A 27,805-nucleotide genomic window follows, 5' to 3' on the forward strand; every position below is an offset into this window, starting at 1 on the left:
TTATTATTAATATTGCCATAGAATGGAAGTTCAGATTTAATTAGGCACAGTAACTATCAGATTCAACAACTACTGTGTGTCTGGATTATCTTGCTGATTTTTCACCAAATCCTTCTAAATAATGTACACATACAGGAATTCAACTTCATTCGGTTCCTTCAGAAGTGGCAGATTCTTCTGGTATACTGCAACAGAAGAATCATCCCTTGTCCTTATGTTCAGAGAGTTGAAAATAAATCACATCCTTACAATATTGCTTCATTGATTGATTGATTGATTGATTGATTTATTTGTCTGTTTATTTAACTATCTGAATATTGTCCCAATGAGCTATTAGCTCAAGGGAGGAACTGCCCTTTCCCTTTTAAGTGATGCTTCAAAATTAATGGTAAATTTGCAATATTCATATTACAGCTGCAATAAAATATGTTGGTCACAACAATATTGGTATTATACTGGAGATAATTAACAATTGTATTTAAATGTTATAAGAATTTTTAAATACTGGAAATAGTTTAATACTACTTAATTCATTCGGCAGTTTCTTTTGTATCATATAGCTTTAAGACGTATCCAATATGAAAATGTGCTTTGTATACATGTATCTGATTTGGTGGAAGAATAAATATCCTATCCTATCCAATTTGTTGTATGATAGTGAGACAGAATATGCTGTACTTTCTATTCCATGCCTTGTAGAAAACACATGACCACCAGTGTATATCTGATCTACTGATGCAGTTTGATAGTTATGAATGTCTTTCCTGTATTTAAGGAGATCATACCATTTTTATGAAATGATGAACATGAGTAGTGCCTCACAGTACACCATATTATGAATTCTGATAGGCAAAATGTTTGTGTCCCTGTATATCTCAACGGAGCATTTCAAAAAGTTCTTCTTCTTCAACTTTGTTTTCCTGCAGGCACAGGATCTACTCTTTGGATTGATGTATGCCATTTTAAGTGATCAGATGCAACGTTCGGTGTCAGTTGAAGAATCTTCATGTCTGCAGCTATGCTGTTTTTCACAAGAGTTTGATCCTGATGTAAACAGCTGTAAATGAGCTCAATCTGGACATAGTTGTTTATGCTGATGATGTTATGCTCATGTTCAGAGGTCCTTCTCATTCTCATATTCTTTCCATGCTTCAGACAGCCCTAGAAATCATGCGGGATTGGTGTGAAAAACACAAACTTGAAATATCTAAGGAAAAGTCAGCACTAATGCCAATGCATATCAGGAAGAAGGAAGAATATACAAGTCATCCTAAAGTTACAGCTTGGGATCTCAATGTTGTGTCAAAAATGAAGTATTTGGGAGTAATGCTGGACAACAAAATGGACTGGTACCTGCACATGCAAATCCGGAACAACTTAGTCAGATGTTCCAAAGCGACTTGAAGCATGTCTTATCATTTGATGACGATATGTAATCATGCTATTCTACCCATCATATTGTATGCCGCGGAAGTATGGAGCATCTCTATATCAAAAAGAGCCAAATTGAAATTGCAACAAAGATATAAAGAATAGTCTCCAACAATGCTTTGCAAGCTATAGCCTGCACAATGCCCATAGATGCAGCCATTCTTTTACATAACGACATCAAAGCCATCTCCAGAGGTCAACCCACAAACGCAGTAGTTCTTTCACTGAAAGAAACTGAAATCCAAACAAGATTAAGAAGAAACCATCATAGAGAGCAATCATATAAACATAAATACTTCAGGAGCTGTTGATAAAGCAGACGTCCTTATTTTCATAGACAGATCGAAAACGCAAAATCATGCTGGAGCAGGAATGGTAGTCAAGAAAAACTCTAAGGAAATCTTCATTGAAATAAAAAGGTTAGATATTAAAGCCAAGCTATTGAGCATCATCATGGCTGTGGAATGGACAGAACTACATAAAAACTGTACTTCAACTTATGCTATTCTTGTTGACTCAAAAGCTGTAATTTTTGCTGTAGCTAATAAGAAAACTACCCATCTTCTCACCACTCAAATAAGAGACTAATTTATTACCCTCGACAAAACAAACAAGATTACTCTTCACTGGATTAAAGGACACACAGGACTTCAAGGGAACGGAAGAGCTGACTATCTTGCCAAGATTGCTGCCAGCTATAAATCTACAATAGACTACAAATCACAACCTCTAAATTATGCCAAACAAGTATTAACCGAATACTATACAACAATTTGGAAATATACCAGCTCCGAAGATTCCTTCCATACAAAATTATTCATTCCTAATATATCACACAGACTGTCCTCATTTATCTGGCCCAACTTCATAACCACCCAGTTTATTAAAAATCATGGTTGCTTTAAATCCTATCTCCATAAAATGAACATAATGGATTCACCACTCTGCAGCTGCCCAGAAAAATCTCCACAGACTGCTCGAAAAATACAACTCCCTTAGCTTGGTCTCGTCTTTTGCAGTGATATGCAACCCTTGCCTTGTTCAACAACTTGCAGTAGTAAGCAGCATTGATTGTGAATTGTTCATGCAAAAAATAAATCAGCAAAATGCCTCACCGATCAAAAGAAAATGGTTGCAAGAACCTCGCCAGCTGACAGTCGAGTCTTGGCTTTCACTGGTGATGCCTCCACTTTCCTCCGCCACTCCTTACACATACGCGTCCCTCACAATGTTTTGATCACCGAACTGTGCAGTCAACCTCTGGCAAATGTCTGCTGCTGTAACTCCTTCACGAACAAGAAATTTTATAATTATTCGTTGCGCAGTGGATGGGTGCACCTGATGCTCCGATATCGTGAGCATTACTGACGAAACGGCGGGTAATATATAACAGCACGCACTCCCCACTCCTAATGGTCCCACCTAAGCATAGCAGAAGCATGGAGCCAGTCCTACCAACTGTTGATGTTCAGGAACAAAAACCTCGTTTATATTTGATCGACCTTCGTATGTCCAATTATAAGCAGTTTTGCTCTTGTATGCTTCACAATATGTGATGGTCCTACCTCTTGCTCCATTTCTTTCACACTGAATACTGACTCACTGACTGCCAATACAGGATGCTTTATGCTGTACAGCTTGGAGCTTCCCCACACTGTGAGGAGATTTCATGTACAGTATTACACCATGCCTTACGCCTTCATTTCTCCTTAGTTGATCAAATGCAAATGTACATACGTGTATATGATAAACATATTTTAGTTTTGTTATATACTCCTCCAAATTCTCTATAAGTAATAAAATAAAAATTAATGAGACATACTCTTTTTCTTAAGAGCTTGCATACAGTCAAAAGATGAGACGATTGCTCATCAAATGAACTATCTCTTATCCACGTGCAAAGACATGTTCCACCTATTTGTCTACATCAGGATTAAACTCTTGTGAAAAACAGCACAGGGTATCTTTCCATCATTGTCTTGGCCTTCCATGTGGATGCTTACCATTGACAGTCAAGTTATACACATCGCGAGTGACGGTACCATTTGTCGCTTCCAGGATATGGATGTACCATCTTAGACTCCCTTCTCGCATTCTTTCTTGAGTGGAAACAACTGAAAACTCCCATCCTCTGTCAGATCATGTTGTTGGTTATGCGATCATGGAGTAAAACTCCAAGAGACCAATGTAGCATGCGCATCTCCGTGGTGCGCTTTTGGCGAATGGCCACCTCTTGGCCCCATACAACACCACTGGAAGAACTATAGTGCTGTTCACCTTTGATTTGAAGTGGACTGGTACACACCTATTGCACAGTAGGCTACTCCTAGGACTCCCCTCCTTCTAAACCATGTTGCATTCGCTCTAACCCACACTTCGTGATCAATACCAGACGTCATCACGTAGTTGCTCTAGGGAGCCGGTGTTACTTGCTCCGCTCGGGACGGGTGTTTGTCACGTGACAAGAGAGCAGCAGTCAGGTGGGTTGCATACCGTGCCCGTACTGTACTTGCGCCACTGGCATTTAGTACATACTACGTCATGCACTTCCCCTACTTCTTCCCTTACTTGCCTGCTAAGGTGCTCTCGTTCATCGTGAGTGGGGAGCAAACTGGCTCCGAAGGCATTTCGTTCTCGACTGATGATGCCTAATCAATACCATCACTTTCCAGGCGGGATCCTTAATAATGGAAGCAGTTAGTTTTCACTAGGTCTTGACCAGTGATGGTGGATGTGCTCAGGTTACTTTCCAGATACTCTGTCTTTTTAACATTTAGACTTTTTAACATTTAGACGCAGGCCATATCAGCTTAGGCGTTCACTCCATGTTTGAATACAGCCCTGCAATTCCTCTTTGGTTGTACCTGCAAGTAAGATGCTGTCAGCATACAGTACGGTTCAAGGACTCACATGCATGTCACGTGAGATGGTATCCATAACAAGTATGAAGAGCAGTGTTGACAGGGCTGATCCCTGATGTATTCCTATTCTCACAGGGAAGCTCCCAGAGAGGCCCGCAGTGCAACTTGCTCTGCTGCAAGTATTCTCATAAAGCATCTAGACCCAGTCGATAAGCATCTCTGGCACGTCATGGTTGTGCAATACGTACCAGATGAGCTGATGCAGAACACGAATTAAATGCTTTCTCTCCATCGAGAAATGCCAGGTGTAATAGTTATTCTTTTCTTGATGTTCCTCCAGAAGCATACAAGCCAAGTGCATAGTATCAGAAGTACTGACTCCCTATACAAAACCACACTGGTTGATGCCTATAGTGACAACAACTGTCAGGCACCGGTCTAGAATCTGCTCAAAGATTTTCATCATGTGACACAAGAGGTGCACTATCAATAGTTTGAACAGTCTACTGAGTCACCTTTGTTCTTAAACATGGTCACTGTTATGCTTGTTGCACAGTCAGTGGGAACATGACCCTCATCCACTATGACTTTGAAAGAATGCCATTTAGTGGCATCATTAAGGAGTTCTTACAGCTGCCAAATATCTGCTGGTAGACTATCTGGGCCTGGTGCTTTTGAGTTTTACATACACCTTATAGCATGGACGAATTCTCATTGGAGGTGATGTGACTTACTGGTCTGGAGCAAAGCAAGCCCTCTGAAACGGGTGAATGTAGAAATTCCACATACAATATTTCTTTTTTTTTTTTTTTTTTTGTTGCTAGTTGCTTTACATCGCACCGACTCAGATAGGTCTTATGGTGACGATGGGACAGGAAATGGCTAGGAGTGGGAAGGAATCGGCCGTGGCCTTAATTAAGGTACAGCCCCAGCATTTGCCTGGTGTGAAAATGGGAAACCACGGAAAGCCATTTTCAGGGCTGCCGATAGTGGGGTTCGAACCTACTATCTCCCGAATACTGGATACTAGCCGCAATTAAGCGACTGCAGCTATCGAAGTACTGCTGCCACCTTTCAAGGATTCAATTTCTGTCCTGCAGTTGGCGCCCATCCCTGTCTTTGATGCACATGAAGTATTCAATGTCTTGTGTTGCTTGATCTCTTGCCACTTAATTTATTAATTTATTGTCCACCTCTGTAGTGTAATGGTTAGTGCTATTAGCTGCCATCCTCGGAGGCCTGGGTTCGATTCCCGGTACTGCCAGAAATTTAAGAATGGCAGGAGTGCTGGTTTGTGGTTGAAATGGTACATGCAGCTCACCTCCATTGGGGGTGTGCCTGAAAAGTGCTGCATCACCTCGGGATGAGGACACGAGTTTACTTTACTTTTACCTCCTTTAGTGACTAGCTCTGCATACACATCTTTGTAGTGTTCAGCTTCGGCCTCAGCAACAGCTTTCCTGGCAGTTTGTCTCGCTGCATTCTTTTCTGCTCTCTTTGGTTTTGTTAGCATGCCACTTTTTGTAGGCATTTTTCTTTTCCTTCACTTTCTCTGGACTTGTTCAGTCCATAGAAATGCCTGCTTGTCTATACTGCATTGGCCTACCTTTGCTGTACCCAGGGTTGCCTAGGCAACCTTGACCACAGAAACACGGAGAAACTGCCCATGTGGCAACAGAGCCTGGAATGATTGGGGGGAATTTGATGCAGTTGATAAGAGCTGCCTTTTGCTTCTGTAGATTCCACCACTTGATCTGATCGAGGGCAATCATAAAATAACCGAATTTCAAAGCTTTTCTGATCTTCATATCAAAAATGAGTAGCTTATGTTGTGAGGCACGACAGTCAGATGGTATGACCTTCACATCCTTTACAGCTGTAAAGTTGCTGGTGCATTTTTTGAAATATGTGTTACGGAAGAGAAGATCATTAGCTTCAGCAAAGAACTCACCAGTCATCAACATTTCTTGTGCCAAAAGCACTGCAGATGTATCCTCTTGCTTGCTTCCAACATGGCCATTCAAGTCACAACAGCAAATAAGACCTCAGGAAAGCATGCTCATATTTGATCTTGCAGCTCTAGCCAAAATTTATCTTTCTCTTTATCATCGCAGCCAGTTTGTTGAACACAGGCTGAGAATATGCACAGGCCGTAGTGTTAATGATAATAAACATCAAACTATCAGAGCATCGATGGACCTCAGTAACATGGCTATGGAGGTCAGCATTTACAACAAGGGGGTGCTGATTATTGTTTTAAGAGGAAGTACAACAATCCTCTATTAACACTAATCAGAAGGAAAAAAACTGAAAGGGTCCAACACTTCAAAAAATGAAGGTATCAGCGAAAGGAAGAGAAGGGTAATGAAGGGTATGAAAGTGAAAGACTCCCTCGGCCTCGCAACCTAATACTGTTGGGATAGGAAAAGAACAAGAGTTGTCCAAGGGAGGTCAGACAGGATAGATGAAAGTGAAGAGCCTGGCACAAGTAAGTGGAAGCAATGCCAGGATTCAGCTAAGGGCCCCCTGGTCGCTAATCCATGTTCCCAAGTTAAGAGCCCCAGGAATTCTTTTTAGTTGCCTTTTACAACATGCAGGGGCTACCGTGGGTGTTATTCTATAACCCCCACCCACAAATGGAGCATTTACAACAATAGCTACACCACTGCTACTATATGTTCCATTATAAATGAGCTTATATGCATCTCCAATGCCATGAGACTCCTGTCCCTTCCATCGTGTTTCTTGTAAGCAAGCAATGTCCACCTTGTGTTGTTTCAGCAAATCTGCCAATTCACCGCGTCACCCAGTCAAGGTACCGATGTTCAGTGAAGCAACATGAAGTGGTGTTGTTGTTCTCTTTATCATACTTCTTTAATCGTATTACCCTTGAGCAGTGTCAAAAAGTTATCTTTATTGCGCCTTTTCTGCGTCCAGGGCAGGTCGCGAAGAAATCCAGACTAGCTTGCTCAGGTTGAATTGCCTATCAAAGTTTCTCTCCTTTTTCATGAATTCATAGAAGTTGGGAAGACCTTTCTGACATACGGATAAGTCATTTATCGCCAACACCGATGGACGTCTCCATCGTACCAACAATCAATTATGTTAAAAAATAATTCCGCATATATCTTACATTAAAATTGAATACAGTAGTCTCGCTCAACCGACCTTTGGTTATCCGATATTCCGTGTTATCCGACACTGGTAGACTCGCCTTGAACTTTTGGTGGAGACTGAATTCTGGGTCACACTCTGTGGAGGGTGCAACCGTGACATCATTATACCAGCCAATGGACGAGGTGTGTTGGAAACATTGAAGATGAAATATCAGCAGGAACTCCTTTCATCCCTGATAGAGAAAACGTACAATGGCAACGACATGATAGAAAAGTTAAAACAAATCAACATGAAAGACGTGACATACTGGATAGCGCAGTCTAGGGAAGAAGATGAAACAACAACATTTGCAAAGTCTTGCAATGTATTGTCGAGTGGGGTTGAACATCGAGAGGAGGTGGTACAAGAAGACATGGAAAACATTGTTCCCTTACTGAATTGCATTCCTGGCTGTGAGGATGCTACGACTCAAGATGTAAGTGGTATGAACAAGATCAGCTGTTTGAACTAACTGACCTTGATATTATTGACTTTGTGAATGCTAATGAAACTGAGGATGATGGAGGAAAAGAACGAGGCATTGCAGAACAAAAGGAGGAAACGATGACTCACAGTGACGGATTAAGTGCATTAGAAATGGCATTAAACTATGTTAAGCAACAGCCGGAAGCAAGCCCAATGGAGGTGTTGATTTTTCGTTGATGGCGGGATCTTACAGCAAGAAAATGTGAATCAGCAGGCAAGCAGACATTGTTGACAAGTTTCTTTTCGTAAGACATTTGGAATGTTTTTGTCCAGTACTGCATATCCTGTACAATTGAAATAATTCAATAAATAGTGTACCGTAAAACATGTCGTTGTTTTAGTAATAGAGTACCTTATAGCCTTCCTGTTTGTTTTAGTTCATTTTCAAAGTTATTCTGCATTATCCAACATTTTCGGTGATCCGACGTACTCCAGGTCCCGTTTAGGTCGGATAATCGAAACTCTACTGTATATGAATATGCATGAGTATAAACATAAGTACCAAATACATCTTTATCACATCTATTTATTCAAATTCTGAGAAAATTAAGGAAAAGAAAGAAATATAGTTAAAAAGAATTATTATTTCCTTTGAAAATTCATTAATTAACTCTCATTGTAGTGTCAAAGATCTCTGATTAAATTGCAATCATAATTATATACAACAGGAAAATTAAAATTATTTTGTACAACACAAATTCATTGAAATGAAATCACAACATTATCTTTGTATCATTAATTATATGTATGAAAGAAAATATCCCTAAACTTCAGTCAAATCTTCTTGGGAAATATTACATTACAGCATCGATTATTTCTCTTTTTGTAGTTATTTATTTATTTAGGATGAGGGTAAGATTTTTATTATTCTGGGATTCTGCTTTATGGATGCATCAGGAAAAAGATAAGTCAACCACATTATGCGCTAATTTCTATGTTAATATCTAATATCACTTATCAGCTCAAATGGATATCATTCGTTTTATAAATCTTGCAAATTAGTTTAATTATATAAAGTGCCTGATGAGATCTATAGTCAGATAATTAATTGAATTCCAATACCTCACTTGTTGTTGTTTGAGTCATCAGTCCATAGACTGGTTTGATGCAGCTCTCCATGCCACCCTATCCTGTGCTAACCTTTTCATTTCTACGTAACTATTGCATTCTACGTCTGCTCAAATCTGCTTGTCATATTCATACCTTGGCCTACCCCTACCGTTCTTACCCCCTACACTTCCTTCAAAAACCAACTGAACAAGTCCTGGGTGTCTTACGATGTGTCCTATGATTCTAACTCTTCTTCTCGTCAAATATAGCCAAATTGATCTCCTCTCACCAATTCGATTCAGTATCTCTTCATTCGTGATTCGATCTATCCATCCCACCTTCAGCATTCTTCTGTAACACCACATTTCAAAAGCTTCTATTCTCTTTCTTTCTGAGCCAGTTATTGCCCATGTTTCACTTCCATACAATGCCACGCTCCACACGAACGTCTTCAAAAACATCTTTCTAATTCCGATATCAATGTTTGAAGTGAGCAAATTTCTTTTCTTAAGAAAGCTCTTCCTTGCTTGTGCTAGTCTGCATTTTATGTCCTCCTTACTTCTGCCATCGTTAGTTATTTTACTACCCAAGTAACAATATTCATCTACTTCCTTTAAGACTTCATTTCCTAATCTAATATTTCCCGCATCACCTGCCTTCGTTCGACTGCACTCCATTACTTTTGTTTTGGACTTATTTATTTTCATCTTGTACTCCTTACCCAAGACTTCATCCATACCATTCAGCAACTTCTCGAGATCTTCTGCAGTCTCAGATAAAATAACAATATCATCGGCAAATCTCAAGGTTTTGATTTCTTCTCCTTGGACTGTGATTCCCTTTCCAAATTTCTCTTTGATTTCCCTTACTGTCTGTTCTATGTAAACATTGAAAAGGAGAGGGGACAAACTGCAGCCTTGCCTCACTCCTTTCTGGATTGCTGCTTCTTTTTCAAAGCCCTCGATTCTTATCACTGCAGACTGATTTTTATACAGATTGTAGATAATTCTTCGTTCTCGGTATCTGATCCCCATCATCTTCAGAATCATAAATAGCTTGGTCCAATCAACACTATCGAATGCCTTTTCTAGATCTACGAATGCCATGTACGTGGGCTTGTCCTTCTTGATTCGATCCTCTAAGATCAGACGTAAAGTCAGGATTGCTTCACGTGTTCCTACATTTCTTCTGAAGCGAAATTGATCTTCTTCCAACTCGGCTTCAACTTGTTTTTCCATTCTTCTGTAAATAATACGTTTTAAAATTTTGCAGGCATGAGATACTAAACTAATGGTGCGGTAGTTTTCACACCTGTCAGCACCGGCTTTCTTGGGAATAGGTATAACAACATTCTTCTGAAAATCGGATGGGACTTCTCCTGTCTCATACATCTTGCACACTAAATAAAATAACCTTGCCATGCTGGTTTCTCCTAAGGCAGTCAGTAATTCAGAGGGAATGTCATCAATTCCAGGTGCCTTGTTCCTATTTAGGTCACTCACAGCTCTGTCAAACTCTGACCTCAAAATTGGGTCTCCCATTTCATCAGCATCAACAGCCTCTTCATGTTCCAGAACGAAATTATCTACATCTTTACCTTGATACAACTGTTGGATATGCTCCTGCCATCTTTCTGCTTTGTCTTCTTTCCCTAGAAGTGGTTTTCCATCTGAGCTCTTAATATTCATACACCTAGATTTCCTTTCTCCAAAGGTTTCCTTGATTTTCCTGTATGCAGCATCTACCTTTCCCAGGACCATACAGCCTTCGACATCCTTGCACTTCTTCAGCCATTCTTCCTTAGCTATCTTGCACTTTCTATCCACTTGATTCTTTAATCGCCTGTATTCTTTTCTGCCCTCTTCATTTCTAGCATTCTTGTATTTTCGTCGTTCATCAATCAGGTCTAGTATCTCCTGAGTTATCCACTGATTCTTAGTTGATCTTTTCTTCCTTCCTAACATTTCTTCAGCAGCCCTACTGACTTCATTTTTCATGACTCTCCACTCTTCCTCTATAGTGTTTCCTTCAGCCTTTTCATTTAGTCCTTGTGCAACATGTTCCTTGAAACAATCCCTCACACTCTTTTCTTTCAACCTGTCTAGATCTCATCTTTTTGCATTCTTTCCTTTCTTCAATTTCTTCAACTTCAGATGACATTTCATGACCAACAAGTTGTGGTCAGAGTCAACGTCTGCTCCTGGGAAAGTTTTGCAATCCAACACCTGGTTTCTGAATCTCTGCCTAATCATAATGAAGTCTATTTCATACCTTCCAGTGTCTCCAGGCCTCGTCCACGTATACAACCGTCGTTTGTGGTGTTTGAACCAAGTATTGGCAAGGACTAAATTATGATCAGTGCAGAATTCAACCAGCCGACTTCCTCTTTCGTTCCTTTGTCCCAATCCAAATTCTCCTACTGTACTACCTTCTCTTCCTTGGCCTACCACTGCATTCCAGTCTCCCATCTCAATTAGATTCTCGTCACCTTTTACATATTGTATTAAATCTTCTATCTCCTCATGTATTCTTTCGATTTCTTCATCATCCGCTGAACTAGTAGGCATATAGACCTGCACTATTGTGGTGGGCATTGGTTTGGTGTCTATCTTGACGACAATAATTCTTTCACTATGCTGGTCGTAGTAGCTTACCCGCTGCCCTATTTTCTTATTCATTATTAAACCAACTCCTGCATTTCCTCTGTTTGATTTTGTGTTGATAATTCGGTAGTCGCCTGACCAAAAATCTTGTTCTTCCTGCCAACGTACTTCACTTATGCCAACTACATCTAACTTTAGCCTATCCATCTCCCTTTTCAGATTCTCTAACCTACCACAACGATTCAAACTTCTAACATTCCACGCTCCAACTCGCAGAATGTCAGTATCCACCTTCCTGATGATCGCCCCCTCTCGTGTAGTCCCCACCCGGAGATCCGAATGGGGGACTAGTTTACCTCCGGAATATTTTACCCGGGAGGAAGCCATCATCAGTACATCATTCATACAGAGCGAGCTGCATGTCCTCGGGAGTTAGTTACGGCTGTAGTTTCCCGTTGCTTTCAGCCGTGTAGCAGTATCAACACAGCTAAGCCATGTTGAGTATTATTACAAGGCCGTATCAGTCAATCATCTAGACTGCCGAACTTGCAACTACTGAAAGGCTGCTACCCCCCTTTCGATGAACCATTCGTTAGTCTGGTCTCTCAACAGATACCCATCCGATATGGTTGCACCTGCGGCTCGGCTATCTGCATCAATGGGACACGCAAGCCTCCCCACCACGGCAAGGTCACATGGTTCGCAGAGGAGGTAAAATGGGTATAGAGTATTACTCATGAAGACTCTATCAATTATTTTACCTTCTGTAATTATATATGAAAAACTTATAATACTTGTAGCTTGTAGGATTAAGTTAGTGCCATGCAATTCTTCAGTGAATATTCAACATTATGGTAGAGATATGGATTCATTTCTAATTAATATCCTATTCAACTTTCCTTGTACTGAATTGTTTCAATGATTTACTAGTGCCTTAACTCCTTATGAACTTCATCATACGTTTTTACACATCATGGTATCAAGTAGATTACCTACCCAGGATAGTGTCAATATTCTTATTTTTATCTTCACAACTGATTATTCCCTTTATTATCGATGAAACAATACATATCACATTTATTTATTCTTCCTCATATTTATTCAATATTCCTATATCACCTTCTTCATATCTCAATATCATATTTCTTCCTTCTCTTGCAAATAATCCACATCTATACATTAACTTGGCACACAGATTTCTCTATTCATCATTTGTTCACTTGATTAATCCATTTCTTCTCAATCAATCTCAGTTTCACTTCATATTACTCTCATATCTATATATATATAAAATAACTTGTCCTGACTGACTGACTGATTCATCATCGCAGAGCCAAAACTACTGGACGTAAAGAAATGAAATTTTGGGGATATATTCATATGAAGATGTAGGTGCCCGCTAAGAGAGGATTTTTGGATATTCCTTCGCTAAGGGGGTGAAATGAGGGGTGAAATTTTAAAATGAGTGTGTCTATATCTCGAAAGTTTAAAAGTTTACAGATGTAAAAATTGGTATTTAGAATCTTCTTTAAAAATAAGGAAACACGTATTTTTTTGTTTTCAGAAATTCCCAATAGGAGGGGTGAAAAGGGGTGAAAATGGGGAAATGGGTTGAATACCCTTAATCAGGATACCAGTACTTATATCTCAGAAACTGAAGATATTACAGACCTGAAAATTGGTACTTTTGATCTCTTTTAAAAATAAAGAAACACGTATTTTTTTTTTTTTTTTTTGGAAAATCCAATTAATGGGAGGGTGAAAAGGGGGTGAATTTTTAAAATGAGTGAATCCATATCTCCAAACTTTTAAAGTTTGCAGATGTAAAAACTGGTATTTAGAATCTTCATTAAACATAAAGAAAAACGTATTTTTTGTTTTCGGAAAATCGCAATACGAGGGGTGAAAAAGGGGTTGAATGCCTTTGATGAGGCTACTTATATTTCAGAAACTGAAGATATTACAGACCTGAAAATTGGTGTTTGGGATATCCTTTAAAAATAAAGAAACACGTATTTTTTTGTTTTTGGAAAATCCAATTAATGGGGGATTAAAGGGGGTGATTTTTTAAAATGTGTGTATCTATATCTCAAAATTGTTACAGTTTTTAGATGTAAAAATTGGTATTTAGAATCTCCTTTAAAAATAAAGAAACACGTATTCTTTTGTTTTCGGAAAATTCCAATAGGAAGGGTGTAAAAGGGTGAATAATGGGTTGAATGCCTTTAATGATTTGTTTTTGGAAACTCCATTTAAGGGGAACCCAAAAGGGGTGAAATTTTAAAATGAAAATTTTTACAGTATATCTAAAAAACTTAACATGTTACAGAAGTGAAAAATGGTATTTTTATCTCTATTAAACATAAAGAAACGTGTATTTTTAATTTTCTGAAATACCACTCGGGTGGAGGGGGGGTGAAAGTGACTGAAAATGGTGTTGAATTCTTTTATTTAGGCTACTGATATCTTAAAAATGAAGATGTTACAGACGTGAAATTTGATATTTGCAATCTGCTTTAAAAGTAAAGAAACACGTATTCTCGGAAAATCCAATGAAGCGGGGGGGGGGGGGGGGGGGGAGGGGGTGAATGAATTAAAAAATTAAAAAAATTAATTGACTTTAATTGTATGAGAATATATACATCTAATAAAAACTAAAGTTGTTACAGACGTGAAAATTCGTATTTGGATCTCCCTTAAAAACAAAGAAAAACGCGTTTTGGGGGGGGGGGAACCATCGTGGGGGGCGGGAGTGTAAAGGAGTTGAATTCCTTTCATGAGGACACATAAATCAAAAAGTGAAGAAGTTAGAGTCGTGATAATTGGTATTTAGAAGATCCTTCACTATTAAAGAAACAAGTATTTTTTGCGGGAAAATTCACTTGGGGGGGGGGGAGTAGTTTGAAACGAAGTGACAAAAGTAAATCATATTTATGGGGATACTTATCTCTCAAAACTGAAGGTAATAGACGTGAACATTGGTGTTTGGAATCTCCCTTAAACATAAAGAAACACGCCTTCTTTTAATTTTTTGGGGGGTGGGGGGCGGGAGGGTTGGCAATAAAAACTAACGGCGGTGGGGTGTAAAAGGAGGTGAGACCAATTGATTTTACTGTTCTTAATGTACTTATAAGGATCCTCCGTTGCTCAGGCGGCAGCGCGCCGGCCTCTCACAGCTGGGTTCCGTGGTTCAAATCTCGGTCACTCCATATGACATTCGTGCTGGACAAAACGGAGGCGGAACAGGTTTTTCTCCGGATACTCCGGTTTTCCCTGTCATCATTCATCCCAGCAACACATAATAGTTATAATAATAATAATAATGTTCCGGACCGTCGTTAAATGTGCGGACCGCGCTGGAAACGGCTCCTGGACGGGTAATGACTAAGAATGCAGCCGGCCGCGGGTTCAGTGCCGCCAAGGCTCCCAATAAGACACCACGCCGGATCTCCTGAAGGATTTTATCCAGATTAAAAATGATTATAGGAATATACGGTATGGCAAAGATTTACGGACCCAACTGACCGGGAAGAATACCTGAGCCTAGCCCGGGAAGTACGAAATCGATTGCTGGAAAGGAAGATTGAAAAATGGGAGGAAACGTGCCGTAATCTAATAGAAAACGAGTCAGATCGGGAATTTTGGTGGATTCTCGCTGAAAACATGTCAGATCGCGAATTTCGGCGGATTATATATCTAAAACAATAAGCATGCAGTTATAAATTTCAGTATAATACCGTAGCGAAGCACGGGTACCATGCTAGTCCTCATATAATTCAATTCTGATTTTATACGGCACTGCACAATCTCCACACTACAAGATATTAACCCTTACTCACTTATAACCTAAACTATTCTATCGATATAGATCTCATAATTCACACACACACACACACACACACATATATATACATACATACAAAATCTTCATTTGCTTAAATGTCACTGCGATAGCACTTACACGTTGTTCATTTCACACATATCCTACCCAAGGATTGGTTATGTTATTCAGATGACTACCTATTATCCATGCATTTCGACACAAGTATATAATTAATTCGCGAGAATATAATATATCTGAGTTAATTTGAAGATCATAATGTCTAACCATTTATTCACCAACAAATGAAAGATTATATTAAAATCTGCAAGATTTATCTAACTTACTGCGCTAATAAAGAAGACTTATCTTTTTCCGTCAGCTCCACCGGGATTAAATTAGATGCTCCAGGACATCTGTGGTTCGGGCACGACAATTACATCCTCTCGCTGGTCATTAGGATGCTCTGGGATAGGTAAGTTCCTTTGCCGTCACCTCAGGTCAGTCTACTCTGGACCTCTCGCCATAGTCTTCTTAGAACATCGTGAGAGCCATGTCTTGCGCAAATATAACAGAAATGAATACATATGAAGTCAGTTGTGCCATGATACGGATTCCATAGCCTTCTAATATGTTAAATTCAATGTAAAGTCTGTCGTTTTAATCTTCAGTCTTAATAGCGTTTGTAGACTACCAAAATGTCTACCCTTGTTTCAGATATCTGTGTTAAAGTTGCTATTTTATAGGTTAATTTAGCTATTTCCCGTATCCTTAAGATTTCCTTCCTTGTAACCTTGTCAATGGTTATCCCTTGCCATCTTGACAATTTAATGTATCGGTATGCCTTTCTTTCGAATTTTTTTCCTATCTCGCAGCTTTATTTATGGTTTTCGCAATTCTGTGTTTTTCAATAAATATATAGATTCCACCAATCTTCTTCCTTAAGTTAATTGAATTTCTCTCCAAGTCTTGAAATGCTGTACACGATAAATAGCTCTAGATCAATATGACCATTGCTCAAGTTTTGCTCTTTCAATTTTCAATCTTTCAATACTAGTGTTCTAACAATTCTGAACTCTTACTTGTCTTAGTCACTGCCGCCTTGATCTTTCCTGCCTCGATCACGCCATATATTGTATTTCATTGATATTGATATAGATGACTGAGTTTATACACCGCATTTAACTTATCTTGGCAATTGCGTCCATTTTAGTTCCATCAATTTCGGACAGTGATATGGCACATTGTAATTAATAATTTTAAGGCCCTTTTTTGAAGTATTTCAAGTTCTTTTATTATTTTCTGTATTGAATGATCCTCAAATTATATTCATGTAAATCAAATACAAGTGTATAAGTGAGAAATAAATGCTTCTGAGCTGCTGTGTAGTTAATCCTATGTCATGTAACCTTTTCAGCACTCCTACAATGGCAGTAAATTTTGTGTTTTATATGAGACTAGCATGAATTTGCAGCTTCACCCTCATTTATTAATTTGTTACAAGTAATGACAAGAAGAAAGCAACTTTAGTCCCGATTTTTGAAGGGGGCAACAGGCTGCTAATGGACAACTATAGACCCATTAACCTTACCTCCTTTGTATGCAAACAAATAGAACAACTCATTTCAGAATATCTATAAGAACAATGGGAGAAAAGTGCATGGATTAATAGGCGTCAACACGGTTTTAGAAAAGGTTTCTTCTGCGAGAGCCAGATGTCGTCGCTCTTTCAAGATATTAGCGAGTCATTAGACAAAGGTGTGCAAGTTGATGCTATTGTAAAAGATTTTGACATATGACATACTGATCCAAAAATTGGTGGAAACAAACATTGATAAAAGGGCGATTCTGTGGGTCCAAGAATTTTTGACAGACCACACACAGAGGGTAAAAGGAAGGGAAGTAAATACTTCAATGAAGTTTCTACAATGTCAGTAGTAATATAGGGTAGTGTTATAGGGTCACTCAAATTTACGGCATTTATCAATGACTTGCCGAACAAATTTGAAGTGAATGCAGATTGTTTGAGGACGACTGCATAATATACAGAAAAATACAGAATAGCAGTGATAATTATTCAGCTAGTGGCTTTATGTCGCACCGACACAGATAGATCTTATGGCAACGATGGGGAAAAGATGATGGATTTAATAACATCTTTCTGAAAAATTGTGATCATTATTATTGCTGTTTGTTGATTTGATCAATTTGTCATTAGAAAATGGGAGTGGTGCCAGACATCTTATGCTACAACCTCTTTAAACAGAGTAAAAGTTAAGACTCACATGTAGGAGTAATTTCATTTCCATTCTAAGGTCTTATTCTGGACACAACTTTAAGCTGGAAAGAGCATATATCTGTAATAAAAGGAAGAAAGAGAGAGAGTGTATGTGTGTGTGTGTGCGCGCGCACGATGCCTAACCAAGTCTACGGCACGCAGAGATCTTAAATTTTGAACATAGGTAGATGGAAGAGATTTTCCGAACAAAAACCGTTGGAAAACATGTGTTGGCATATGACAATCCAGCATGCTGTCACCAAGATTAAATGCATAGATCAACTGTCACTATGCAACATACATAAGATAGGAAATACAAGTCAAGGAGCCATTTTAGGTCCATGGCGTAGGAAGCCATTTTCGGTCCCTGACAGAAGTTGCTGTGAACTGGAACACAATAGATTAGTAAAATTAAAAATCCACCTTTTCAATACTAATATTAAACTAAACAAGTTATAACATTTACTTGGAACTAGTTTTGACGCTGCTGAGCATCATCTTCAGCCAATCAGCAGAAGGAAGGTCATCATTGCTCTTAATATATTTATTCATCCATTCACAAAGTTGGCCTATCCAGGTTTTTCAAAGGTAAATCCACTGCAAGCAAGGCTTCTGTTGTTTTTGCAATAAAATCTTCTTTATGAATTTTTGTCTTCTTCAATACACTTTCTGCTTCACACAAAGTTAGTTGTCTTTACATTGCGGCTGACTGGGTGCGTCGTTTTCTAACTTTGTGTTTTTTTCTCTCCATGTGTTTAGTACATCCATCTCTCTGTTTGTGCTCCACACAACAGTTGCAGAATATGCACAAGAACATATTACTTTCATTTACGTAAAATTCTTCAACTTTAAAATAAAGTGCTCGAGTTTTGACACTAACACTTTGTTTTGGTATCTTGTTCTACTGTACGTTATTACTATCCCAGTATTTCATGTTCGACTCGCATTGCATCAAATCTCATGCCACATCTCCTTTTCACACCATTCACTAGATTGCAATTTAATGGAACTTAAAATAAAGTATGAACACAATACTACAACGAAAGTAACAATATAATAATAATGTCATTGGCTTTACGTCCCACTAACTACTTTTCTATGGTTTTCGGAGACGCTGAGGTGCCAGAATTTAGTCCCGCAGGAGTTCTTTTACATGCCCGTAAATCTACCAATATGATGCTGACATATTTGAACACTTCAAATACCACCTGACTGAGCCAGGATCGAACCTGCCAAGTTGGGGTCAGAAGACCAGTGCCTCAACCGTCTGAGCCTGGCAGTAACAAACTACAATGTCTTTGAATATGAAAAATACTTTACATAACTTTCACTTTATAAAGATCCACGATGCAGGAATAATAGAACTGTAGCAAGCATTCACACTGGCATTACAGGTGAAGCATGAAGAGATACCAGTATTGATTGTACATGCGATAATTGATTTCTAATGGAATATAATAAATTTCTCAATGCTGTCATATCTACCAATAACAGACAACAGCTGAACAGGTTGAACTTTGTTTTTTAACCTAAAAAAACTGAAGACAAAAGAAATAAAAACAACTACTAATCACACAATAACAGAAAGAAAATAAATTTATGTGGATTCTCAAGTTTATGCAGTATAGGTACATCAATTTCTGTTGTTTCGGGATTTGATTCTTTTGCATTCAGCATCTGTATGAAATGAAGGGGGAAGGGAGTAGTTAACCACATTAAACATAAATTGGAATTAGTTTGCATTAAGGTACCTCATTAACCCCTCAGCGCCGACCTCTATACGTGGTATAGACCCATACATGGTTGCACATTTTTTGGTTACAGCGTGAAGAGTTTTCGAGTTATGGATATGCAAACTGTTTTGTTCCCAAGAAGACATTTTCGGGTTTATCTGTGTTGTAAATAAGAATTAAAAATCGTTAAAATGAAGTTGTTTTTGCAAGGATAAGTATTTGTCAAGTAAGTCTGAGCACTAATCTCTGCTTTTCAAATAAGTCTGTTGGCTTCATTCCCACAGAATAAAATGAAATGATATTCTGAGAAGTTTGTCTTTTCGAGTGATGTTCTTTGCTCTAATTTTACATTAATAGTGCAGTTTATTTATTATATTTTGTCTTTATTTATAAGCTTGTAATATTTTTGTAACTCTCCATGAGCGCACTGTGTAGGCATGAGTTAGTGCTGCTTTCTGTCATACGATACGAGAACCAGTTGTTCATGGTATACATCTCGTTTGAAAGATGATGTCTCGACCTTTTGTCTGAAATATGTATCAAGTTAGTTTTTTCGTCATAAATGTTATTCCCCTCATTCAGTTTCATCATGCTCTTTTTGGTCTCGCTGCAGCTTCATCAGTCCGTGTGACGCGCCGCGCTCAGCCGTGATTTGACTGACAGTAACGTGCTTGAAATATTGTATAATTCAGATGAAAGTTTAGTCGGAAGTAGTAGTGACAGTATTACCAGCAGTGATAATGAAATAGATGATGTGGCTGTAGCGGATGCAGTGGTAAATTATGAGAGTGACGATGAGGAGGAACCAGTACTTGGAAATTTCGTGTGGGAGGCTATAGATAATTATACAGATCAAAGGGAAGTTTTTAACAGTGATTTCTGATTCCTGAATTCTCTAATAATATTCAGACTAATCACAGGGACAAACATTGAGCAGTTATCTTATCGGGTTCAGCTGATGGAAGGTTTGTTTACAAAATACGTTCGCTCGGGCGGGGAACGAAATATTCAAGGCCGGCGCGCATCAGATAATTTAGTTCCAAGGTTGCAGAAAAGACATTTTATCAGGAAATTAGCACCCAAGAGTGAGAAATCCAAACCTGAGAGACGTTGTATCGTATGTTCAAAACACAGCGAAAGGAAGACGTCGGTGTACTGCTGCCAGGAGTGTGACTTGGGTCTCTATCTCGAAGAGTGCTTCGAACTCTATCACATGAAACTAAATTACTGAGGAAATGTGAAACAACTATGTAATTATCTGCACGTACATAGTTCTGTCGTAAGGAATTCCAAATTTCGTGAATATCGAGCTACTCTTATACTTGTAATAACACTTGAAGTGAATCAATGTAGTTCAGTTGCGCGTAGTTGAAATCTCATCCGGCCGCGGGGTAGGAAGCTCTTTAAATAGCTCCGACGCTGAGGGGTTAAATAATCTTGCCTCTACTAATAGATATTGTTGGGGCTTAGAAAAGCATGGTTGGTCATGTGGTGAGAGAATCTGTAGGGTTGGGAAAACCCAAGCATGGTTGACTGCATAGAGAGAGTATCCCTCCCAGTACAGTACTGTAGGGGCGCAGGAAAACTATACAGTACCTGTGAAGAATACTCCCACTACATGACAAACCATGCTTGGCTGGTCGAGTAGTGAGAGAATCCCTCACATACAGTGGAGGGGCTTAAAAAATCCAAGCAACATTGGTCGCATAGTGACAGAAGGAAAAGGATGAACATACAAAGAGATATTTCTCTCAAGCAGAAGAGAATTTAAAATTACAGAGAAGTTGGACATGGACTCACCCGAGCTGCAAGTCCTGCAGACGCTGCCAGGTTGGGGTGAACATACTGTTCAAGGGAGGGCACACCTCCGAGCCCAACAGATCGGATTGCCCTCTTTGTTGCCTCACCAAATATCAGGCCCAGATTGGCAGCAGGATTCTTGAAAGCTTTCTGAAGTTCACGTAAATGTGCTCCAGCATACTGAATTCCTGAGAAAAATATTATGTTTACAAAAATTTTGCTTCTCTACCATATACACAGAACAAAGAGAACACAATTATGGAAAGATTTCAAGACAAAACTATACAGGTGTCTAATGTTGTCGAAGTTGAAACGAATTATAATTGCCGTATGGTGTTTTCTCAAAAGTTGTGACTACTCACATGTGATATATACGACTGTGAAAGAAATGGCCAGAGCATGGCTGATGTTTGAGGAATGAAAGTGCGTTTTAAAGTGGTAGAATATATCAAGTGTGAAAATGTTGCTGAACTGCAACATCATTGGAGGTGTGAGTTTCAAACAGAACTCCCAACGTTTTTGACAACTATGCAACTCCGTAACAAGCTTGAGACACATGAAACCATTTGTGACTAGCATAACAGAAGATTCTGAAGGCCTCATACATCTACAAGTCCTGCTTCTTCGGCTATGGTTTTGAAAAATTTTACAATGTCACTATGGAGATTGGCTATGTAACGTGCACGTGAGAGAGGGGTTAGTGAGACAAGGGTTAGTAATACAAATGTACGATACATTCTGAAAGCTGGCTATGCTTAGAGACCTTCGTACAGGAATGACAGCAGCATGTGCAGCGAACTGCATAAACACTTTGACCGAGGTTGCTCATTTACCTGCTCACTGCTGAAATAGGTGTCTGGCCTCTAATGGCAACTGCTTTGAGCACCTTCCTTAACTGTACAGGTAAAACTTGTATTCAACTCATGATGCACTATTATGAAATTTAGAGTTTTCTTTCATAAAAGTCTGAATATATATTTTTGGCAGACCTGTATATTACAAAACGGTGTTCTGAATCACACAGGTGAAACTCTTTGAGTTTTTGGTGCCAATCTGTAGCTAGCTTCAGGTAGTTCTTGCCACTCTTATTAGATCACACTAAATGTCTCTTGTAGACTTCATAACGTGCAGATAGTTGTAGACAAGTAGGCATGAAATAAGAGAATTTTATAATGGGAGGCTGTTTGACTTGAGATGAAAAAATGAAAATCCACAGCCTGTTTCCAGTCATTTGACCACGTCAGGAGTGGAATTTATGAAGGGGACTTGAGGTGAAGTGTTTCAAAGTCGAATTTCAATCTACAGGTCCTTCTGACAAAAAATTGAGCATGTGGAAATAATGCCATTTGATTGGATCCGGCTTTGACCACTCCATGAACTTCGTTTACACTCACTCGTATAAATTTCAAGTGATAGTTCGCATGATGCTGTTCATGTTGTTTTCGTTCTATGTGGCCATTTGCTACTGGTGATTTGAAATCTTCCCAGTGCTAATTCAGTATTTGTTTTTTGAATATTTACTGTCAATGAAGTTGTGTTCTGGTGGATTGTTTTGATGTTAAGTGGAAGAAGGTATAATATAATTTCTGCACAGTGAAAAATTTCAAACCTTCAGGAAACTGCTAAAAGGTATAATTAATCCCCCATTTTTAAACCTAGCATTTGAAATGCATATTTTTTTTCTTTTCTTTTTTTTTTTTTTGCTAGGGGCTTTACGTCGCACCGACACAGATAGGTCTTACGGCGACGATGGGATAGGAAAGGCCTAGGAGTTGGAAGGAAGCGGCCGTGGCCTTAATTAAAGTACAGCCCCAGCATTTGCCTGGTGTGAAAATGGGAAACCACGGAAAACCATCTTCAGGGCTGCCGACAGTAGGATTCGAACCCACTCTCTCCCGGATGCAAGAACACAGCCGCGCGCCTCTACGCACACGGCCAACTCGCCCGGTGCATATTTTTAAACTGCTCTTCAAATAACATTTTGTTCTGAGTGAATGCCACTGACTAGACTCTGAAGCTGAGTATTGGTATATTCTTGATGAACTTGTATATTCTCATTATGCATATTTTTTTAAATACATGGGGTAAGTAAATTATACCATACTGCCTTGTAGAACATATATGTGTTGTTCTGGTACTTCTTGCAGCTACTTACTACATACTCTAAAATGTAATGACATTTCCATATGTTTGTATTCTTTACAGATGCTGAAACTCAGGAGTACAATTTTTATTTCGAATTTAAGAGATAAGCTGCACGTTGGAAGTGATTAGGCCCTTTAATATCTGCGTAATTAGAATGTGTGTTCAGGAATATTCAAGAAGTGACCAGAGGGTCATATTTTCTATCTGTAAAGCCTGTGCAAAGATACAAAATATTTCAATTACAATACTGCAAGACTTTCAGTGCATTATATTACAGTCACAAAGAAAATCATTACATCTGCTTCAGTGACAGAGGTTTATTAAAAGATCTACTATGTGTGTTGAGAAATGTTTTCATTGAGTCAAGATGGAGTTTTTAAACATGGAGTACTGAATTACATTTTATACATTTCTGGTCATAGTTTCTATCAACGAATTGTTGCTGCTTTATTAATAAATGTTGTCTCCTTATTTTTCTTTTGTATTTTTTAACCAATCTCCTGCAATCCAATATTTCCTGTTTGAGTCCACCTCAGGGGCTGGAAACTGAATGATTTCATTTATGTATTCATGTCTATATTCTGACCAGTGCTTTGTTTTGATACTTTCGTCTTCATGAATATAATATGGTACTTGGGTATTGATGTGATACCCATTATCTTGCATGTGCTGTATTCTGCTGTCTTCATTTTAAAAGGATGTATTATTTCTCAGCTTTATGTTAACATTTCAATTGTTCATTTTAATGTAAAACTACTTTGTGGTTGAGGTTAGGATATATTATATGAATGAGAGGTATTAGATCATTATTTACAACATAATATCTACTTGAAAATAAAAATACATGAATTATAAAGTATTGGGAATAGAAATAGTGACATTGCACCATAATCGCAGGGGATGGTGAAGGACACGAGGGGGAGGAAGTAGGAGGTGCAACTGGAGGGAGCATGGCCGGATGTGCATTGCAACACCAGAAGTTATATCACTGCACTATCTCTTTTCATAGTAATAGTCAGGTATAGCATACAGTGTGCATTTCTGAGCTATCTCTGATCGCAGCCAAGTCTACCATCTTGCTTGGAACCAAAATTTATTATTGAGTTTCATCTCTATCCTATCCTAAAAATCACTTATTTTCAGAATCAACATAAGTAACTTTTTTGGCCATTTTGAGTTAACAGTGAAGTTAACTTCTATATGACTTACAAACTAAATAACCTTATCTTATATAACAGACTTTAAGAGTTGGTGGCAAAGATATTACAAGAAAACTGTGACATCTCTTGAGCATGAGGAAGAGAAGTTCCAATTCAAAATCAGCCAGTATATTATGACGGTGTAGTTATTATTGATAGCCTGGAGTGTCATATGTTCCGTATAAACATTGATCAGTTAGTTTTTCCTACCTGAAGGTATCTCCCAAGAAGGATAAAAGAGCTGATGGCGTTCTCAAGCTAATGGATTGTATCTCCGAAGAGGAAGGAACGGCTTATATGAAGAAATATTACACAACTGACCAGTGTGTAAGTAATTACATTTTCACAATGTTTTCAGGGACTGTAACAATCAATTTGTAGAGAGTAATATGTTAATTTTGTATGTATTACATCTTCATTTACTTATAGCCTTTGAGTTACTAATTTTTAGGGTTTCTATGTTTAAATTTATTCCAATATATGTCAAAAACCATTAAGTTTTAATTGAACCATGAGTTTATTTCAGAAACATTATTAGTCAATGATTTTTACAAATGTAAACAAATGATTTAGAATTTTTTTTTTTCATTAACCCTCCATTGGACGTTGTGTCGCACTCAATGCAGCAAATTCATTTGTTTTCACTTTGCTGATGAACGTAGTTATTTCCCGCCTTGGGAGCCTTGGTTCATTACATGACCACTATATTTCAACTCGACTGGTCGCTTATCTGCCTCTTATCAGTCGTCTATGGGCTATGGAAATAGACAGGTACCGTGGCCCCGCACTGAGTGAAGGGCACACCCACTCCCGTAACAGTTTCTTTCACACTTGGTGTAGGACATGTTCGCTCCGTGTGTGCTTGTTTTATAGTTCATGCAGCTCATCCCTTGTGATGTATTATTTGTATAACTCTTCTCACTGTGAACATTCCAATATTATTTTTCACATTGGCAAATATGTTTCAGATCGATTTCATGAACATAAATATAGGAGATTCCTTTTGTTTTGTTCACAAATTGTTTCTTGATTTAAACAAACATTGAAAAGATTTATTATCTATTTCTTTTGAAAGGGCTGAAATATTGGCAACCTTGGAGGACATTCGTCAAGTCCTTCTAGAGCTTTCCGATGATGATCCAGACTTCAACCTGAATTCCGCAAGAACGAGGACGACGATCATAGACACATAGTTATGGTGGAGAAAGAAGAGGATAGTGATATGGATCAGTCAGTGGATTCAGGAGCAGGTGAACCTCACAATAACAGAGATGATTTCAGATTTTATTTAGTAAATATTTAGAGACAGCCTGGTGTAGGAAACTGGTTACTGAACCAGGCAAAAGTAGGTCGAGAAATATAATAAAATATTTTCCTGGCCCAAAACGAGTTGCAAGGGATACTAGAACTGAATGCATTTCTAAAATTCTCAGATTTTGATATCACTGACAATATCATTTCATAAACTAATATTTTTATTGACAAAAATGCACTCCCCTGCCGAATCTGTGTGCGACTGCAATGATACTACAAGAACAGAAATAATGGCTCTTTTTGGGGTTTTATTCCTAATCAGATTGAAAGAAGGAAGATACATTAATGCTGAAGAACTATGCAACGTAGCCGGCACTGGTATGCCTATCCAAAGAGCTGTATTTAGTCTCGAGACATTTCATTTTTTCATGTGAGCACTTCGATGTGATAATGTGCACACTCGTCAAGGACAACAATGTAATAAGTTAGCAGCTATTACGGAACAGCATAACAAGCTTCCTTAATAATTGTCAATTGAATTTATAAATAATTTTATTCATGTTGAGTGAAATGGCAGTTTAGGGGAAAGCCTAAAATTAAATTCTCAAATATCTACTGTATGTTATTAGTGGTCCTATCGATAAAAACTACAGAACTAAAGTTATATAGAATTCAATTTCTGATAATTTATGTCTTATACATTTTCACCATATCTGCTATGATAACAGAGGTATTCATGAATTCTATTGGTAAGTCTATATCAATGCCAAATCACAAGAAAACAGGGGAACAGAATTTAATGAAAAATAGCATGTAAAGTCAGGGAATAAGGTACTACAGTCTAGGCTATAAATAATTTTATTCACGCTGGATGAAATGGTAGTTTGAGGGAAGGCACCTAAACTGTAATTTTTAAATACCTATGTTATTGATCCTATAAAAAAGTACTATTTAACAAAAGGTATAGAGAATACAATTTCCATCATTTATGCCTTATTTACCGTGCCGACTATGATAATGGAATGGATGAATTTAGACTTTTGTTGCTTAGTCTGTATCAATGCTGAGCATAGAAATATTGTTCAGTCGTGTTAATTGGTGATGGTTTTCGTAATGATTGTCTGAAGGCGTAAAACCGCACAGTCCTCGTCCATATCATACAGGTGGGATTACTGGAGCGTCCCGAGTAAAACAGCATGCCTGAATATCGGCGGAAAGTAGCTGGGGAGTTAGGTAACGTTGCACATGCACATGTTGTCCCGTCAACAACTATAGCTAGTTTTATGACTAAGGTCAAAATCTGATGTCCAAAATCTGTTGCAAGAAATGAAATGGTCTGCTGATCTTAAATATATTTATTAATACTGGGGTCTTCTGCGGGTAAAGTGTTTCAAATGATGTATTTTAAAATAATACACACCGTTCTAGAAATACCACATTTTGAAGTACCACATCATATATAGGTTATTACGATAGGGTCCCCATTCCCAGAGGCATTTTATACCTACTGCCAGGTGTAACTTAAGGTCGCTCCTCAGAAGTACAGATGCTTTTTGCAAACTGCTTCACTGTTTTATTCTAGAACAAAAGAAGCATATGGGAATAAGGAGATGAAGTTATTACTATTTGCAGACAATACTGTGGTCTGGGGAATGAGCAGCAAAGAAGAAAAAGAACAACTGGTTATATTGATGTATGAGATTATTGAAAAGGATGGTATGAAAATTAGCACAGACAAAAGTAAGACCATAGTGATATCAAAAGGAGAAAGACAAGAGAAAGGCAACGTGAAAATTGGTGCTCAAAGCCTTGAAGTTGTTGAAAGTTTAAAATGCCTAGGGAATGAATTAATGCAGAATACAAGACTGGACATGGAGATTAGCAGGACGGTGCAACAGGGCAATGCATTCTACCAGTGTAAGAAACCTTGTCTGGAATAAGGAAATACCAATGAAGTGTAAAGAGATAATGTACAAAATGTATTATGCA

At 38.3% G+C, this 27,805-nt stretch overlaps 1 protein-coding gene across 2 annotated transcripts in view; it reads right to left on the reverse strand.

Moving 5' to 3' along the window:
* Window positions 1–27,805, reverse strand: part of LOC136878824 (very long-chain specific acyl-CoA dehydrogenase, mitochondrial) — a 119,400-nt gene that overhangs the window by 17,026 nt on the left and 74,569 nt on the right. The window contains exons 9-10 of one of the 2 annotated variants that reach the window (XR_010860845.2): window positions 21,219–21,406; window positions 7,507–7,641 (exon numbers count right to left, since the gene is read on the reverse strand). Coding sequence is in view for 1 of the 2 variants with exons in the window: in XM_067152334.2 (XP_067008435.2) it covers window positions 21,219–21,406 (188 nt within the window). In the remaining variant the exon portion in view is untranslated. The remainder of the gene's footprint in view (window positions 1–7,506; window positions 7,642–21,218; window positions 21,407–27,805) is intronic. The other variant, XM_067152334.2, reaches the window with a different exon arrangement.

This window comes from Anabrus simplex, chromosome 8 (assembly GCF_040414725.1).
Source record: "Anabrus simplex isolate iqAnaSimp1 chromosome 8, ASM4041472v1, whole genome shotgun sequence".
NCBI lineage: Eukaryota > Metazoa > Arthropoda > Insecta > Orthoptera > Tettigoniidae > Anabrus > Anabrus simplex.